This window comes from Neurospora hispaniola, assembly GCF_033458365.1.
Source record: "Neurospora hispaniola strain FGSC 10403 chromosome Unknown B0T23scaffold_4, whole genome shotgun sequence".
In the NCBI taxonomy this organism is placed as follows: Eukaryota; Fungi; Ascomycota; class Sordariomycetes; order Sordariales; family Sordariaceae; genus Neurospora; species Neurospora hispaniola.
In genome coordinates this window covers 3,833,813-3,850,460 of record NW_026944409.1, presented here as the reverse complement: position 1 = coordinate 3,850,460, position 16,648 = coordinate 3,833,813, and the positions used below count along the sequence as shown (strand labels likewise).

Here is a 16,648-nt window from a genome sequence, read left to right as displayed (position 1 = left end):
CTAAAGGTATCAAGCCACCCTCGTTTCATAAAATTGAAATCTACTTCAAGCCGTGTGTTATTCTCTTCATCACTGTTTCATGGTCGAATGACGGTTGTCTCGGAAGTTGAGAATGGTAGAGATGGGTGTTGTGCGTATGGCAACAGCGACTGGTTATTGGGACGAAAATTGAACGAAGAGATGGACGGGGAGAAGAGACGAAGAAATGGGCAGAAGGAACGAATTGAAATGTGAAGAGGGGAGTCTTTGTTATGAAAATGCAGGTACGATCGATGCTCGACATCAGCGGCAGGCATGCGAGACAGGATGTCCTGTCGGCTGTTATCGATAGGCAGCCACCTGCTTGTAGAGACGGAAGGCACGTGATACCCTTCATCGTCACCACCAGAAAACTTTGGCTCTGCTTTTGGACATTGAGGTATGGCGCCTATGACCTGGAAGGTGTGACATGAAGACGGCTGCCTCATTGACTTACTGATGATATCTGTGTTTTTGGAGAATCCTTACTCTGACCTGGCATTTTCTGTCCTGGTCCTTCCGTTACTCCCAATTCTGTTGTTCGGCATTTTGGGACCGTAAAGCGAAAGTGTGAAGCTCGTATCTGATAGTGCTGATATTACTGTAGTATCAAGACCGCGTGATACTGAAAATTGAGGGAATAAAAACGAGGGATGCCAACATATATCAATAGACATCAAAAACCTCCGCCTTTGGGTCAGTGTCCATGAACTCCCCATGCATGATACCGTCCACCCATGCCTCCCCCCCAAAGGTGAAGGTACTTCCACTGCCTTCGCTGTTAGTCGTAATCTCATCATTGTCTTGCAGGTGTGGGCGCAGGATGAAGGGGGTGTGTGCGTTCTGCAAAATTACCACAATGTCTCCAGGCCTGACATCCCCAATCCCGATGCCCAGCATTCCTTTAGCCGTCTTGAATAACGTGGAATTTCTTGATCTGGCTTGGCGAAATAACTTTCTTATTTCCGCGTCCATGAAAGATTTTAGGTCGCTTTCACTGATGCTAATAGGTGCATACTTCGGATCAACTGACTTGCTTTTTGTCTGCGCCTTCCCGTCGTCAATTACCGTCGCATCACGGGAGGTGTCATCAGTCAGGTTGGAAAACTTTGTTATCCGGGCATCTTTGATGTGTTTCGAGCTCCTGATATTAGATAATGCCTTCAACTCCTTGAATCCTTGTGTGTACTTGACCACGAAGTCTGGGAGTGACTTGGGATTCGGATAGTCCAGGCGTATGAGCCTACGTATAAAGCAAGCAGCCTCTGTCTTGTACTTGTGTTCCTTCAACCGTAGCCAAAGAAAATTTGTGTCGTGGCAATTCATGACGAGGCGCCAGACGTAGTCTTCTCCCTCCAAGCTCCAAATATCCGAGCTCTCTGGCAACTCCGCAAATTCACGAATGCATGTGAGCCAGTCGCTTGGTCGATCACTTTCACGAATATTTCCAGCCTGGTAGTCATATTCCATAACATCTGGGACAAAATCAACGCGATACCCGGGCAGCTGGATGGCTAATGGGTTCCAATATCCAAGGAAAATAGGGTAAGAGCCCTTCATGCGGCTACGGCTGGCGTCGAGGTATGCAAAGAACAGGTCTACTAAGCTTTGCGGCAGCCCGTTTACACCTACATCCCGCCAGTCGGGGACCCAGCTTGGTAACTCGCTTGGTTGGTCTCTTGGACGGGGCAGACAGTGTCCGATAGTGTACATTCGTTCGTTAGTAAGGAATCCCGATGTGAAAGAGGCCTCAATCAAAGATCGCGTGGCGTGAGTTAATAGATCAACCCATGTGGTGTTGGTATAGTCGACATGGCCAAACGGACGACGGTCATCGTGGGAAAGGAGGCCGAGTATACCGTATACGATATCACGTGAGTCAGTCGCGCGATACCATATACGCTCGCTTTGGTTGGAGAAAGCCACAAGAATGGTGCCCAAGCTCACTTCCATTCTGCGGCAGAGCAATTGACGAATGAGTGTAGCCTTGTTTGGATAAAGATGGGAAGGGAACCGCTCACAGAAGCCGCACCGTAGTGGACAATTGTTCAAGAACGTGGCACGTTCCTCACCAAATTTCCAGGGGGCTTCTAGCACCGCTTCAAAGTATGTGATCCGTAGAAGCTTTTCGCCGCACAAAAGAAGCACTTCCCGGGCCAGGGCCACCTTCTGAAATATCCAGATCCATCCAGTCCCAGTACTCGTTTGTCAATAGATGAGTGATACCAGTTTCCAGATCATTCAGAACGGATTTCTCACGGGTCCCGCGTAGCCCTTTGAGATGGAGTAAGTCGTAGAAGAACCTTGCCATCTCATACCTCTCACAATCCATGCTCAAAGCATTGTCTACCGTACCTCCCTTTTCGAATACCGGTTCCGGGAGAAAGTACCGTTCAAGGGAGTACCAAAACCGGGATACTTCGTAGCGCGGCATGAATGACCAATCCATGGGCATATTCGTAGGCCACAGCTTCTCCATCACACCAACCTTTAGTGCACGAGGGCCCCAGTCCGAAAAGAATTCCATAGCAACATCGGTTGCCTCCGAGCCAAGGCCCAGCCAAGAATAGACAAACTCGGCATTCTTGAACATGTCACACATGCTCTGAACATGCCAACTCTTCTCATCATCGTCGGATTGGTGAATGGATATGGCGTCGGCCCAGAGCCAGGATGCCACGTCGTGGTGCTGAAGCATTTGCAGCAGAGCATGTAGATTGGCGCCGACAGAAAACCGTTCGCCGTTGATGTTGATATCCTCTTTGTCCTTGGTATCTCCCCAGACGTATGGCAGCGCCCGATATTGGAGGGAGTCATCGTCGAGAGAGGCATGGCGAAGTTCAAGACTAATGCGGTCAGAGCCTGACTGGCGGGGAGGCGTGAATCGGAAGACACGAGTTTCGCGCTTTTCGCGGCTCAGAGGGCTGTAGATGAACATTGTTGGCGACGTCTGATTGTTTGGACTGGGAGGTGGGTTGCCTGGATTGGAGTAGCTGTTACCGTCGATGTCCCTGCGGCCGATGAAGTGGGTTTGCAGACAGCAAATGGAAGAAACTCGGTCTTTTGCCGTCCGTGCAAGCGCATTCGTTGGTTCCTTCCAATTGTTAGATAATGAGTATACCAAGAACAAGATTGAATGGAAGGGAAGCCCAAATGACGAGAAAATGTTCATGAGGAAGGAGCGTATCTGGTCGGAGACCTCCACCGTACGTGTTGTGGACCTACCTGCCCTCGCGCCCGCCCAGAGCAACCTTTCACATCTGCGACACTTCGGTTGCTTGTCGAGACTCAGCCCAACCCTTTAGCCCTGCCACCCAACCACCGCCATGGCCGGTTCTCGATCCTGTCAGGCAGGTAGTAGAAAGGTAAGTAGTTTTTCAAGTCCTTTGATTGGATTATAGTCACACTCAGCCCGAGTTGAGTTGAGGATGACCACTGTCTATCGAAAAGTCTTGGCATGCGTGAGGGGTGACGTGGCTCAGCCTGGCTGCGATGTGATGGAACAAATAACCTAGGTATGATCCAGGAATCTCAACCTTATCTTTCTCAAATAGGCCAAAGCCAAACGAGGTTGAAATGCTACGAGAATTCGAGTCCGAAGTATCACAGGAAATCTCAGACTTCTCAAGAGTCCGCTGGGTTTGAATGCTGACGCTTGCTGGTTCTTCTTCTGCACGTCTTTTGGAAACGCAGCTCCCACAAAACGACTATGTCCACACTACCAGCGAGAACAGAAGCCTTGAAGGCAAGAGCTTACAGCCCGGTAGCATCCTCCTCACATCTGTCTTCTAGTCTAGTGCACCGAAACCAGCAATTGAGAATAGGAAAAACGTCGAGTTTCAATGATGAACCTTCAAAATCCGATGAAGAAGCTTGCGACTCCGGATCAGACCTTGGGTTGTTCCTTTACTTTCTTCTCTCTCTCTCCCTCTTCTATGGTATTGATTATTCCCCCTTCGAATGGAAGTCACTGCAATTGTCCTTGGGTCAATATTTAGTAATATGACCGAAGTCACTGTGGATGTCGTTTTCTCTTCTCCTTTCCTATCGATGCACCAGAAAGTTTCTGGCGCCGATCGTGTTGTGTGTGTATGTTATCGACCAAAGCCCACTTGAAGCAGACTCAAACACTGACCGAGCTAAAAGTGGTCAATCGGCTTCAAGATCGCCATCAGGCTCACACCCAATCGCTAACTTTTTGAAGCCTATGAAGACGAGTCTTTCTTCGTCAAACCATCTCCAGAGCTACCTACCTCCATGGCCGAAATTGGTTACGAAAGCCAGCGAGCTCTCTCACAAGTAATCCCACGATAGGCATCCAAGGCAGTTGCTTGGGGCTGCTAGTAACGTTTACACCGTTCACAGACACCCCAAACCTTCACCTAAGGTAGTTCTTACCTAAGTCCTTTCCAGACCCTCCATTCAACCGCTCCACACTAGGAAGTTTCCTCGACGCTTTCTCTCATCCGAAAAGAGGAAAGTCTGGCTTCCAAGCGGGTACACCACAGGACACACCCAAGTCCAGAAGTCCAGCATTGACTTAACTTCAACCCTTTTTTTTTTTCCCAAATCTTTTTCCGAACAACAACAATCAATCCACCAAACCACCAACCAACAACACTGCACCATAACGAACCCCTACACGGATCCGCACCCTTCCAAGTGCTGGCAAACAGAATCCGAACCCCAAAACTGTCGACCTCACCTCACCGTCTGCAAAGGATTAAAGGAATTCCTCCAGCCTCCCTCAGACTTCGATCTCACCACGCTCGCTGACCCCGAATCTTACAGCACCTACCTCCCTCCTCTTTCCATCTACTTCCACACCACTCTCCCCGCTCACGCCACCAACAGCGACCATCGTATAACCTTCATCCTAACGGGAAATGAACACGCCGCAGACGTAGGGCGTGTCGCGCCCCCGTCGTATCCTTCAAACATTACTGCCAACGCGCCTGGCATCTCGTCATCAAAGATACTCTCTTTACTTCAGCGCGAAACAATGCAGACTGGCTTTCTACGTTTGCTCAGAAGTTAATGGGACGTTTAATGACGATTGCCCACGCGGTTGAATATACGAGCTTGTTGGGTACTCAGAAGAAGGCGGGGGAGACGATCAGGCCGATAATGGATAACGTATGCGTGGCTCCCGATACGTTAGGGGAGGAGGTTAGAAACTCGTATCAGGCAATTGTTGAGGGATTCGGTTGCCAGTTATGGCATCTCGAAGAGGTTGGAGGAGGCGGTGACGATGCTGAACGGCCATGTTGCGGATATAAAAAAGACGTTATGGCGATGCTGCAGCTGGTGGAATCCGTCTTTGCTATTTTTAGAAGCAGCTGACATCACCCTTCCGATTCGGCTCCGAACTTACGGACTTAAATCAACAACACCCCCGATGTCAGGACACTGCACGATCCCACAGCGACATCGACATACAACACACAGAGAATTAACATCCCCAAAATGACCACCCAACACACCCCCTACGCCATTGGCCATGCGCCCTCCCACACCAAACATCACGAGTGGCGCACCGCCGCCAACAGCGCCCCTCACCTCCTCCCGCATCTCCCAAAAGCCCTCTCCTCCAACCCCAATCTCAAACTCCTCGACATCGGCTGCGGGCCCGGCACCATCTCGGCTTCTCTGGCCCAACACCTCCTTCCCTCTGGCCACGTCCTCGCAACCGACATCGCCGACGACGTTCTCGAGCGAGCCAAGAAGCACGCCATTTCCCAGGGCCTCTCAGTTCCGCAGAACATTTCCTTCCAGAAGGAATCCGTTTACGAATTGTCCTTTTCCGACAACGAGTTCGACATTGTCCATGCCCACCAGGTGCTCTGCCATCTTGACGACCCCGTAGCCGCCGTCAAAGAGATGCTGAGAGTTTGCAAACCGGGCGGACTGATCTCTTTGCGCGAGTCGGATATGCACATGTGGTGTTTCTGGCCTGAACTTCCGTCCTTACTCAAGTTTCATGAGTTAATGGTCAATGTCATGTTGGCGAATGGTGGGCAGGATAAAGGCGGGAGAAAGTTGGTGTCGTGGATTATGGAAGCTGGGGTCGACCGAAAGGATATCGAGGCTGGGTTTGGGACGTGGTGTTATAGTGAGCCGGGGGACAGAAAGGCGTGGGGAGAGGCGATGATTGAGAGGTTGAGGACGGGGCAGATGAGGCAACGAGGGATCGAGTCGGGGTTGACGACGGAGGAAAGCATAGAGGAGATGGCGAAGGGGTGGCGGGAGTGGATGGAGAGGGGGGATGCGACGTTGGGGATTGTGAATGGGGAGGTTATTGTTACAAAGGCGGCCGCTTGATTGATATTACCTGATGGTAGGAAAAGGGGCCGGTCATTCAGCAAAAGAAGCAACATGGAATGTATGCAGATTGCCGGGAACAATGGAAGGTGCATTTCTTGGGAGGGGTCAATTCCCTTGCATCAAACAGGTCACGGAAGGCACTACCAACATCATCTGATGATCACCAAACGACTGCCGACATCGGCAGAGATAGGTTGGAAACATGCCATGCCCCGCGTCCAGCACCACTCATTTTACCTCTCTCCTTCCCAGTCTTCACCATCATCTTCTCCGTCATTTGCACCCAGCCAACACGCCATCGAGATCACCATCGCCGCCTCGAGTCCTGGCGCGCGACAAAAAAAAGCTATTGCGTCAATTCCGAAATCCATTATTTCTTCACCAACCAAGACTTCTGCCAGCCGCAAAACCCTACAGCGCAAAAGCAACGGGCAAGCTTTTTGTCGGCGGAGGGGTCGTCCCAGTCAATGACATCTAAAGGCGTTCGCAGGACCCAGACAGAAATCCGTCGCGCAGTAGGTTTCCACCGTTGAAGTCGATCTAGTTGTCGTAATGCTAACTCACGGTCTGTAGCTCCGTAGCCCTATCGTGGAAAGCCCCCAGTTAGTCAGTCAGTCGGTCTAGACTGCCGTGATAGGAGGTTACGAGAAACCTACGCTATCTCTACCGGCTATCAACTTCGAACTCCTGAACAATGCGATCCCTTCTCGATTACGACCCACCATTCACACCTTTATTCACCAGCCGGCTTAACAATGAGCCAAAGCCGGTGCCTGTTTCTGATGACGAGCATGGATTTCACAGTATGGTGTTCTTGGGTGGATTTCCGATGAATCCGGAGACAATGTTTCATTTTTCTGAACTTTTGACACCACTCGGCGGCGGTATGTTTATTCGACAGTCACTCTTGAACCCCCGACACCCGACTGACATCATCTTCCCCTAATTGGACCTAGTAGACCCTTCCGGGAAGGCATGCCCGGATGCCATATCATATTCGTTGCCGGCGGCATTGTTGTTTTTCTTAATCCCCCGATCCTGTCTTGGAGTTCACCAATCCGATTCCCATCAATTTCTACACGGAGAGTTGTCATTCCTGTTACCTAAAGCACATGACTCCGCCGCCGTGTCTTTTTTCTTTCTTTCACCTGACAGGGGCGGTAAAATAAGCTCCTCTGCCAATGCCGCCGCGGTTGCCGCAGCATATTTCTGCCATTTCTTTTCCTTGTGTAAGTCCGCATAATCGCGAATTTCACTCCCTGGTTCACCAACCCTTGGTAGTCACTTGTCACGCCGGCCGCTTTCACCTCAGGGCAGATGAAGTTGTGCCTCACTCGAGATTCAACCTTATTTGTGCTCTATTATTCCAGCCCATGCGCATCGCATGCAGGTACTGCGGAATCTTGTTTCCTGCCACCAGCCTATGCGCGCTTCGCAAATTGTTCCCCGCGGTGAGAAGAACAGCAAACGGATGAAGCGTATGTCCCTCGACAGTCATTTCTTCGCTGCCCTGCCACGCGCCAAGCTCGTAATAAGTCACACCCCCAGACGTCCGTATTGGGGGACGCCAACGACGACGACGTTGCTCAAGACGATTGGTTCCTGCAAATCCGGACCAAATCCGGATCATACCTAACCGGGCGCCCTACCAGATATGCCGACTACCGGGACATGCTTGGTGTTGAAATATGAGCGGCGCATGTCGGCCCGAGAGCCGTGGTGGGCCGGCGGCTGGTTTCAGTCGATCCCGATGCGGAGGCACCCGGCCCTCAAGATGAGATGCCGGCCTATACGCCCCACGTGGTATTCGGCATGGTCGCCGGGTAGTGGTACTTCCATTGTTGTGGGGTCCTTAGCATTCCGACCGCAGCGGTGAGCGACCGGGTACTGAGAAGTGTCATGTGAGGGATTCATGTGGGCAAATGTTGACATCGAATGCGCCTATCCAAGACGAACAACACTGTCTCAACTTGCAAAGATAAACCAAGAACCAGAGAAGGTGCTTGCGATTCTAACGTTTACTCGGGATGGTAGAGGCAATGACCAAGGTTGACAGAGGTACTTAGGCTAAAACCCAGCTCTGTCACCCTTTGCTCCAAGCGTGAGCATTGTGCCATTCGCGTTGTCAAATTGGTGGTTTCACATACTTCCGCCCACCATGATGGGAAATATGGAGGGCATACAGACCAAACAATGCCTCCATCTCCGATACGCAGTCTTTCTGTCAAGTCTTCCTATTGGCCCAATTTGATTAAGACCTTTTTCGCAGGAACATTGACTTCAATTTGGGTGAGTGACATCTCACTTGCAGCTTGGGCTGCATCCATTTTGCCTCGGAGGTTATCGTCATACTACCTACCAATGGCGCAAGTGGATGGTAGCCAAGCCAAACTCGACTATGGGCATCGACCGGTAGTGCTTATTGAGCATCGAAGGATACACCTGCGATTAATGTGCACATTTCGTTGGCATGTCCGCCATGCACGTCGCGCAGCTTTGATATGGACTTTGGTTGGGAATCAGTCTTCTGGGTAAGGCACCAAAGGTTTGGCGACACTACACCTTTGGACTTTCGATTAGCCAACCAGTTGGACAATATTATCCACCTCATGATTCCGTTCTGTTAATGCCTTACTTCCTCATTGGGCTCTTTTCTACTATACGAGCAGCCAAAACACAATGAAGTTATCAGATCAAAGGCCATCCATGAACCACAAAATCGGCGCTGATGAGGCATAAAGGTATTTGGAGACACTGCCAGTTGGCACTCCAAGGGCCGTACCATTGTTACCCACTTCTACCACGCTCAGGGCGATTCCTTGGAAAAGACACTCCTCGGCATGCTACGCTCTTTGTCGTGCGAACATGTCAACAAAGAGCAGCCGACATATCCGCGCTTTCTTCCCCTTTTCCACCAGGAAACCCGACTCCACCAAAGATGGAAGTGGCGCGAGTTTGGACTGACGGAATTGCTTCCTTCCGAGTGAAACTGTATCTGGATGCAAGTTCGGAAAAAGGCCACTACTCCTCAATTTCACCGATCCCTTGGATGAATGCAGGAACTTGCAGGTTCGACACATAGAATTTTTCGAACAACTATCACTTACCTTCGTTCTGGGACCAACGTTTGGATTTCTTCAGACTATCGGGCGGCCATTGTCCACATATTGCTATGGCAAAAGATCAGGAGTTTGTGATAGAAACCAGGACCGGACTTTACAAGGATATTGCCACACACGTCCACGACAATCTGACGGTCTCGAACCCAGATATTGAGAAGGAGGTTCCCAACAAGACATCCGGTATATATTCTTCATGTGGGTCGTGCTCGTTGTCGCAATGCTACCCTAACAGAGAATATGACGAGGGCAAGATCGAAGTGATCGAGCAGAGGTTACTTGTACATGGGGTTCCTTTGCAGGGAAGAATAGGCCGACCTTTGTTTGGGGCATGGAATTGGAGGATCACTTCAAAGTACAACATCTTTATTTTTTCAATGGTTTGCCTCTCTTTGTAGAGAGGAACAGAGCAGCTTTCTGCTTTTTAGAAAGGCGGGCATGCTCCATCTCTCAGTCATCCTACCAACATAGCAAGGACTTGAGAAAGACATTTCATTGCACAAAGAGAATAAGATCAGACGGCTCTCATCCTATGTTCAAGGTGTGCCAATGGGTTGCTACTACTGAGTCAATGGAGAGGTGCTTGCTTGGCGCTTGGATCGATGCCATGGCGAGTTGTGAAGGTCTGTGCACCTCGATGCTCTGACTGTAGCTACAACCTGTACCCAACGGACAGCAACCTTCCAAGGCCTCCGGCACAATGCAACGGTGATACCCAAAGGCGGGTTTGCAGAGCTCGTGGGAAGCAGATTGTGCCGGCTGGGCACTCGGAGGCTGTCGGGGTGGGGCCGGTGCGGAGCCGGGGGGGAGGCCGGGGAGCGTTTCAAATGTCGGGTGTGGTCGGACACTCGCCACAACCAGGTGAAGGAAAGAATCTGAGCGGTCGGCCAATTGGTGACTCTGCCGGTGTGCCCAGTGCAGCTGCTATCCGAACGATGCCATTCCCAACTCTCAACGTTTTTGGGCCTCACCTCATCCACAGCTCGGGAACATCCGGAGTACGGGGGTTATGTCTAGACGGGTCTATAACAAGCGAAGAAAACGTCAGACAAACTACTCGAACATTCCGAATCAGCTCCGGCCCCTCGGTGTGTGTCTGTGCAATACGAGTAGGAATTCACTCTACGAACGCGACCCACTGAAACTGTGTCATGATGGATGAGCCTGGCAACACAGACATACCATCCGGGTATATAAGGGGGCGCGATTCTTCAAGAGATTCGATCATCATCGATCACACATCCTCAAGTCCTCACTTACCAACATCCATTCCGTCAATACAACTCCATCAATCGCCCAACATGGTCCTTACCAAGTACAAGGCCGCAGCGGTATGTCAAAGCAAGAATGCCTCAGTCGACTATCTATTCTGACGCCAAAATAGGTTACCTCTGAGCCCTGCTGGTTCGATCTCGAGGGAGGCGTTCGCAAGACGATCGACTTCATCAACGAAGCGGGTCAGGCCGGCTGCAAGCTCGTTGCCTTTCCCGAAGTATGGATCCCCGGCTATCCATACTGGATGTGGAAGGTCACCTACCAGCAGTCGTTGCCTATGCTGAAGAAGTACCGCGAGAACGCGATGGCCGTTGACTCGGACGAGTTCCGTCGCATCAGAAGGGCTGCTAGGGACAACCAAATGTATGTGTTATCCGGTCACCAGCCCCAACCTCGATGATTGAGTAATCCGTCATGAAGCTAACACAGCACTTGCACAGTTATGTCTCGCTCGGCTTCGCCGAAATTGACCACGCCACCCTTTACCTGGCGCAAGCTCTGATCGATCCCACTGGCGAGGTCATCAACCACCGCCGCAAGATCAAGCCCACCCATGTCGAGAAGCTCGTCTACGGCGACGGCGCGGGTGACACGTTCATGTCGGTCACCCCGACCGAGCTCGGTCGCCTCGGTCAGCTTAATTGCTGGGAGAACATGAACCCCTTCCTCAAGTCGCTCAACGTCTCGATGGGCGAGCAGATCCACATCGCCGCGTGGCCCATCTATCCCGGCAAGGAGACGCTCAAGTACCCCGACCCTGCGACCAACGTGGCCGACCCGGCGTCCGACCTCGTGACGCCTGCCTATGCCATTGAGACGGGTACCTGGACGCTGGCGCCCTTCCAGCGGTTGAGCGTGGAGGGCCTCAAGAAGAACACGCCCGAGGGAGTCGAACCCGAGACGGACCCGTCGACGTATAACGGCCATGCGCGCATTTACAGGCCGGACGGCACTCTTGTCGTCAAGCCAGACAAGGACTTTGACGGACTGTTGTTTGTCGATGTACGTTTCATTCACTCCATTCGGTTGTTTTTTTTTTTTTTTTTTTTTTTTTTTTTGGAGGCAAAAAGAGATACTAACATTGATATTGTACAGATCGACCTCAACGAGTGCCACTTGACCAAGGCGTTGGCTGACTTTGCTGGACACTACATGCGGCCGGATCTCATTCGTCTCTTGGTTGACACCAGCCGCAAGGAGCTCGTCACCGAGGTGGACCGCAATGGCGGCATTGTACAATACTCGACGCGGGAGCGCTTGGGGTTGAACACGCCGCTTGAGAATGACAAGGAGGGAAAGAAGTGAGGGAGGACTATCGGTTAGGCGTCGCGGGGCTTGACTGCGGCTCGCTTTGGATCAGGCCTGATCGAACAAAAAGATTGTGCGCGGGTCGCTCATCTTTTTAAAAGTTTGGCTACCCTCTAGGTAGACTTTTTCACTAATCTCCACTCCATTCTTCAATATCATATGAATTACCACTACTTCTGCTCGTTTATTTGTGAATGTCTGTGCAATGTGTAGGAAATCAACATGAAGAGATGAGGGAGCGGCGAAAAGCATTGCTTCAGGGGTTTAGAAGAAAAAGGATACTGAGCGAAGTAAACAATCACTAGGCAGTCAGTCGTCTTATACCCATGTTTCTTTATCTCATCGTACATATCCCTTTTTGTCCCATCAGACCTGACATTCAGACGAGAACTGCCCGCCACCGGCCCTCAGACTAGTACAATCAGTTGTCTGAACTCGTCATCTACTTGGGTAAAGATATCCAACAGTTCAGCTGAAAGTCAAAAAAAGGATGGGCAATAAATATCAACAGAAAACCCCGTAAGTAAACAATCGCCACACGATATCTTGTACAAGAAATGACAACTACAGATTTCCTTTTTTCCTCCTCCCTCATTTATTTACATAAACACTTATCCATCTTATCCCATCCCAGATCCATCCTATCAATCCCATCGATCCCGACCCCTTCTTTCCTTCTTTCTTTCTTTCCTTCCTTCCTTCGAGTGCACCCCACCCCTCATTCAAAACAGAAACATTTGAAGGTAAACTACCAATTAACCCACACAACCTCAGGTAATACCCCCCTCATGATCTCCCAGTGTCCCAGTGCGCTTTCCGTCTGCCACTTTTCCAACACGGCCGTTTCGTTTTTCCTCAGGATACCCAGCTTTTGCGCCTCTTGTACATTTCCATGGACAGCTCTGAGGAGATCGTCGTCTGTCACCTCAAACTTGGGGAGTAGGAAGGCTTCGCGGCTGGGACTGTTGAGGAGGTCGCGGGGGGTTGGGTTCCTGAAAGAAATTTCCTGAGTGGGAGTAGAAGCCTTGGTGCAGAAAAAGACCATGTTGGTAAAGTCGCGGCCGTTGTGGGCGGCGGCTTGGGCTTCGTCGCGAGGGTGTTCGCGGAAGATGCGGCAGGACGGACCAGAACCGAAAACGGAGCGGATGGTGTTGGTGATGAGGAGGGGTGGGGGGTGGGAGAAGTCGCCTGCGTAGTTCTGCGTTGTGATGTTAGTTGTGGTTATAGAAAGAGAAAGAGGAGGAGAGGGGGGACGTACGATGGCGATGACGCCGTTTGGCTTGAGAAGGGAGTGCAAGTTTTGGAGGAATTCATAAGTGAAGAGAGCGACAGGCTCAGCGCCGCCGGTGAAGACGTCGTGGATGATGTAGTCATATTGACCGACACCTTGAGTTTCGTTGACGAGACGGTCGGTGTAGCTTACGGCGTCTTCGATGACGGCGGTGTGGTTGGACGGAAGCTGGAAGTACTTGGAGGCGAACTCGTGGACGACAGGGTCGATTTCGACAACGGTGGTGTTGATGCCGTGGGCAACGAGAGCGGCGGGGGTGGTGCCGATGCCGAGGCCGCTGGGATGAGTTAGTCGCTAGTTTGAGATGATGAGATGGGGAGGACTCACATAACAAGGGCCTTGGCTTCGTTGTCAGGAACCGGGTTAGGTACTTCTACCAACCGCACGGCCTCCAGCATGGCAAAGACACCATAGATAGGCTCAGCAACCTGGTTCCCCTTGAACCGAGGAGTGTCCTTGAACTTGACCCACTCGCCACCAAGCAGACTGTGGTCACACCTCAATACCCGGAACCCATCATTCAGACTGTCCACTACTGAAATATATCCCGTGATTGAGTCTCGGCGGTCCAGCACATGCCATCCCTCCTTCTCCAGCCCGCTGTTCAACCTAGAAAGCGCCATAGGCGAGGCCAGATGCGGGTTCAAAAGCGTAGTGTGCAACAAGGCAGGCACCCCCAACAACAAGAACTTGGACGGCGCAATGGTCGTGTAGGAAGCAGCCAACAAGCCCTCCAGTCCGATCCTGGTCATGTAAAAGTTCTTGCCGATGTTCTGCACAATGAAGTCCCCGCTCAACTTCTCTGCCGCTTTGAAGAAGCCGAACGAGCCCAGACCAGGCACCGCCTCAGCAATGGCCTTGGGCAGCGGTCCAAAGTCGGCATACTCCAAGTTCGTAGCGACGCAGGCCGAGGAGATGGTGATTAAGGGGAACAGCGTCAACAGCTCCGTGACCAGCGGGCCATAGTAAGCGCCCATGTACCCACTGGCCTTGAAAAGGAGGTATTGAACAGGTGGGATGTACATGGCGATCAGAGGGAGAAGCTCGACAGGCTCAATGGGTAAAGCGCGATCCAAGAAGATGTTGGAGGCCCAGCCGGTGAAGCAGCCGGCCATGACCAGCTTGGAGTGCCATATCGCCGCGGGGATGGAGCCGTAAACGGGCGAGAGCACGAGCTGGGAGACGTTGGAGGCGATGGCGATGAGAGCGAGCAGGATGAAGGTGTGGGTGTAGATGGCGAACTGACCGGCCCAGTAGCCCCTTTGGGAGCGGGCCTTTTTGGCGAGGTCTTTGAGTTCCTGCTCGTAGGCTTCTTTGGATTTGGTGAGGAGGTCAGGGGCGGATGTTGCTGTTGTTTTTGGTACTGATTCTTCGGGGGTGGTGGTGGTGGCCTTGGAGGCCTTGCCCCTTTTTGTTGCTTTGGGGGGCATGATGTGAGGTCAGAGGTCAGATGTCCAAGGTCATGAATGAATGAGAAGAAGTGAAGTTATGAGTTGAATGAAGCACTCATGGTGATAAAGACACCTCAGGAGAATTGATGAAGCAGCCAGCTGCAATGTGGTCTCATCGTCTTGGTGGTGGTTGCATCGCGTTTCATGAGAAGGACCAAAGTGGAAATGAGCTCTTCTCCATCGCGACGAGGAGGGGTAGCTTCCGAAGAAGTGGATCCCATTGGCCCTATGGCCGGGGTTTGGCGCGCTCTTACAGGCCAACGGGCGCTGTCAGCAACCGACGGACCCACAATATTGCGCTAAAGCGGTCACTAACGTGCAACAACCGGGGGGTACCTAGAGGTAGCCCCACAGCGAGCCGGAGAAATGTTGGGCGATAGCGTCATTGTTGCCCGTCGAATTGACACGTGAAACTCAACTGAACTTGTCTGTCCATGGACACTTCGATTCCAAAGCCACTCAGCGTCTCCGATGCTTTCCATGATGCCGAGAAGTCTTGGTCTCTCAACATTTTATTGGGGTTTACCAACTTAAGTCTGTCCTCCTCCCGCTCTCTTTTTCCCTCTCGACCTCTTGACAGCACAACTACCACGAACAAACGAACACCTCTCCCCCAAACTATCGCCAAATCATCGCCAACATGCCTCTCGTCGCCCTAGGTGTCGCCGACCTGTTCAACTTTGTTGACTACAGCAAGACAAGCCTTGCCAGTATGTGACTCCACCACCATTCACATGTCATTTTCCGTTCGCGATCCATCCTGCTAACCACCTTGCGCCAGTCTCTGCTGCTGCCATTGCCTTTAACCCTACCTTCTGGAAGTGAGTCTCGTGTGTCCTCGACCTGATCGCGACATCGGCTGACCCCTCCCTAGCATTGTTGCCCGCAGAGGTTCGTCCGCGCAAACCTCACCTGCTCAACGACCCAACGCTCGATAACAAGACCTCCTAACACATCTCCACAGAATACCGCACCAAGTTCCTCACGCGCGCTTTCGGCGGCAATGCCCAGGTGGCCTGCTACTTCCTGGCCGTCACCATCTTCGGCCTCGGTCTTGTCCGCGACTTCCTCTACGAACGCGCTCTCCGTGACCAGCCCTCCCACCCGCTCCTCGAGGGCACCTATGTCAAATACGCCGCCTATGCCCTCCTTGCCCTCGGCAACCTCCTCGTCATCACCTCTACACTGCGTCTGGGTATCACGGGAACCTTTCTTGGTGACTACTTTGGCATTCTGATGGATGGCATTGTCACCGGCTTCCCCTTCAACGTCACCAGCGCTCCCATGTACTACGGCTCCACCATGAGCTTCCTCGGCACCGCTCTCTTGTACGGCAAGCCCGCCGGTCTTCTTTTGACCGCCTGGGTTCTCTTCGTCTACATCATCGCTATCCAATTCGAGAACCCCTTCACTGCCGAGATCTATGCCAAGCGCGACCGCGAGAGGGCCAAGGCTGCCGGTACTGGCAAGAAGGAGCTTTAAATCCGAGCACAAGAACAAATTTGCAAACGAAGGCGGTCTCTGAGCTGTTGATTCAGTCTTGGGGATCACCGTGCCCAACAGAAAGGTTGGGCTTATGGGCATGACGTACGTCCTCCTCTCCCCCATCATGGCAAACACCAGCTGACCCAACATGTGTCACAGGAAAATTGTACATCGCCGGGTTACGTACGCGCACAGTCAGTGTGATGGTGACAGTCACAGGTCTGGTGCCTAATGTAGCCTCCGCTCTCAACGAACGGCATATGGTGATTGTTATACTGGTGCGTGAAAGAAAGCACCGGACGAACAATGTTAGAAGCCTGCCAAGATATCAAAGAGAAGGGTGATGATGGTGATGATGACCATATGCGAGAAACAGG

General features: G+C 51.8%; 6 protein-coding genes across 6 annotated transcripts; 4 read left to right on the top strand and 2 right to left on the bottom strand.

Moving 5' to 3' along the window:
- Window positions 1-540: 540 nt before the first annotated feature.
- B0T23DRAFT_359014 (heterokaryon incompatibility protein-domain-containing protein) lies at window positions 541-4,582 on the bottom strand (the record flags this gene model as incomplete). Its single annotated transcript, XM_062836215.1, has 6 exons — window positions 4,272-4,582; window positions 3,338-3,354; window positions 2,267-3,078; window positions 1,647-2,187; window positions 731-1,493; window positions 541-610 (listed from the first exon to the last, which is right to left on the bottom strand). Exons 1-6 carry the CDS (start codon window positions 4,334-4,336, stop codon window positions 541-543), a joined length of 2,268 nt encoding a protein of 755 aa, XP_062693417.1. The 5' UTR covers window positions 4,337-4,582.
- A 484-nt stretch (window positions 4,583-5,066) lies between these two features.
- B0T23DRAFT_153189 (S-adenosyl-L-methionine-dependent methyltransferase) lies at window positions 5,067-6,442 on the top strand. Its single transcript, XM_062832575.1, has one exon. It carries the CDS (start codon window positions 5,485-5,487, stop codon window positions 6,337-6,339), a length of 855 nt encoding a protein of 284 aa, XP_062693416.1. The 5' UTR covers window positions 5,067-5,484; the 3' UTR covers window positions 6,340-6,442.
- A 1,065-nt stretch (window positions 6,443-7,507) lies between these two features.
- Window positions 7,508-8,169, top strand: B0T23DRAFT_317065 (uncharacterized protein; the record flags this gene model as incomplete). The annotated part of the gene is made up of 2 exons (XM_062834976.1): window positions 7,508-7,571; window positions 8,036-8,169. Coding segments are annotated over 2 exons (198 nt in total), but the record flags the coding sequence as incomplete, so codon positions are not given.
- Window positions 8,170-10,747: 2,578 nt separating this feature from the next.
- Window positions 10,748-12,215, top strand: B0T23DRAFT_380898 (cyanide hydratase). Its single transcript, XM_062837231.1, has 4 exons — window positions 10,748-10,792; window positions 10,846-11,099; window positions 11,177-11,738; window positions 11,832-12,215. Exons 1-4 carry the CDS (start codon window positions 10,763-10,765, stop codon window positions 12,039-12,041), a joined length of 1,056 nt encoding a protein of 351 aa, XP_062693414.1. The 5' UTR covers window positions 10,748-10,762; the 3' UTR covers window positions 12,042-12,215.
- Window positions 12,216-12,742: 527 nt separating this feature from the next.
- B0T23DRAFT_453914 (S-adenosyl-L-methionine-dependent methyltransferase) lies at window positions 12,743-14,917 on the bottom strand. The gene is made up of 3 exons (XM_062841192.1): window positions 13,663-14,917; window positions 13,303-13,612; window positions 12,743-13,242 (listed from the first exon to the last, which is right to left on the bottom strand). The coding sequence occupies exons 1-3, from the start codon at window positions 14,763-14,765 to the stop codon at window positions 12,793-12,795; spliced, it is 1,863 nt and encodes a 620-aa protein (XP_062693413.1). The 5' UTR covers window positions 14,766-14,917; the 3' UTR covers window positions 12,743-12,792.
- A 509-nt stretch (window positions 14,918-15,426) lies between these two features.
- On the top strand, window positions 15,427-16,268 carry B0T23DRAFT_396235 (methylene-fatty-acyl-phospholipid synthase; the record flags this gene model as incomplete). Its single annotated transcript, XM_062838234.1, has 4 exons — window positions 15,427-15,496; window positions 15,568-15,607; window positions 15,661-15,677; window positions 15,751-16,268. 4 exons carry the CDS (start codon window positions 15,427-15,429, stop codon window positions 16,266-16,268), a joined length of 645 nt encoding a protein of 214 aa, XP_062693412.1.
- Window positions 16,269-16,648: the final 380 nt, after the last annotated feature.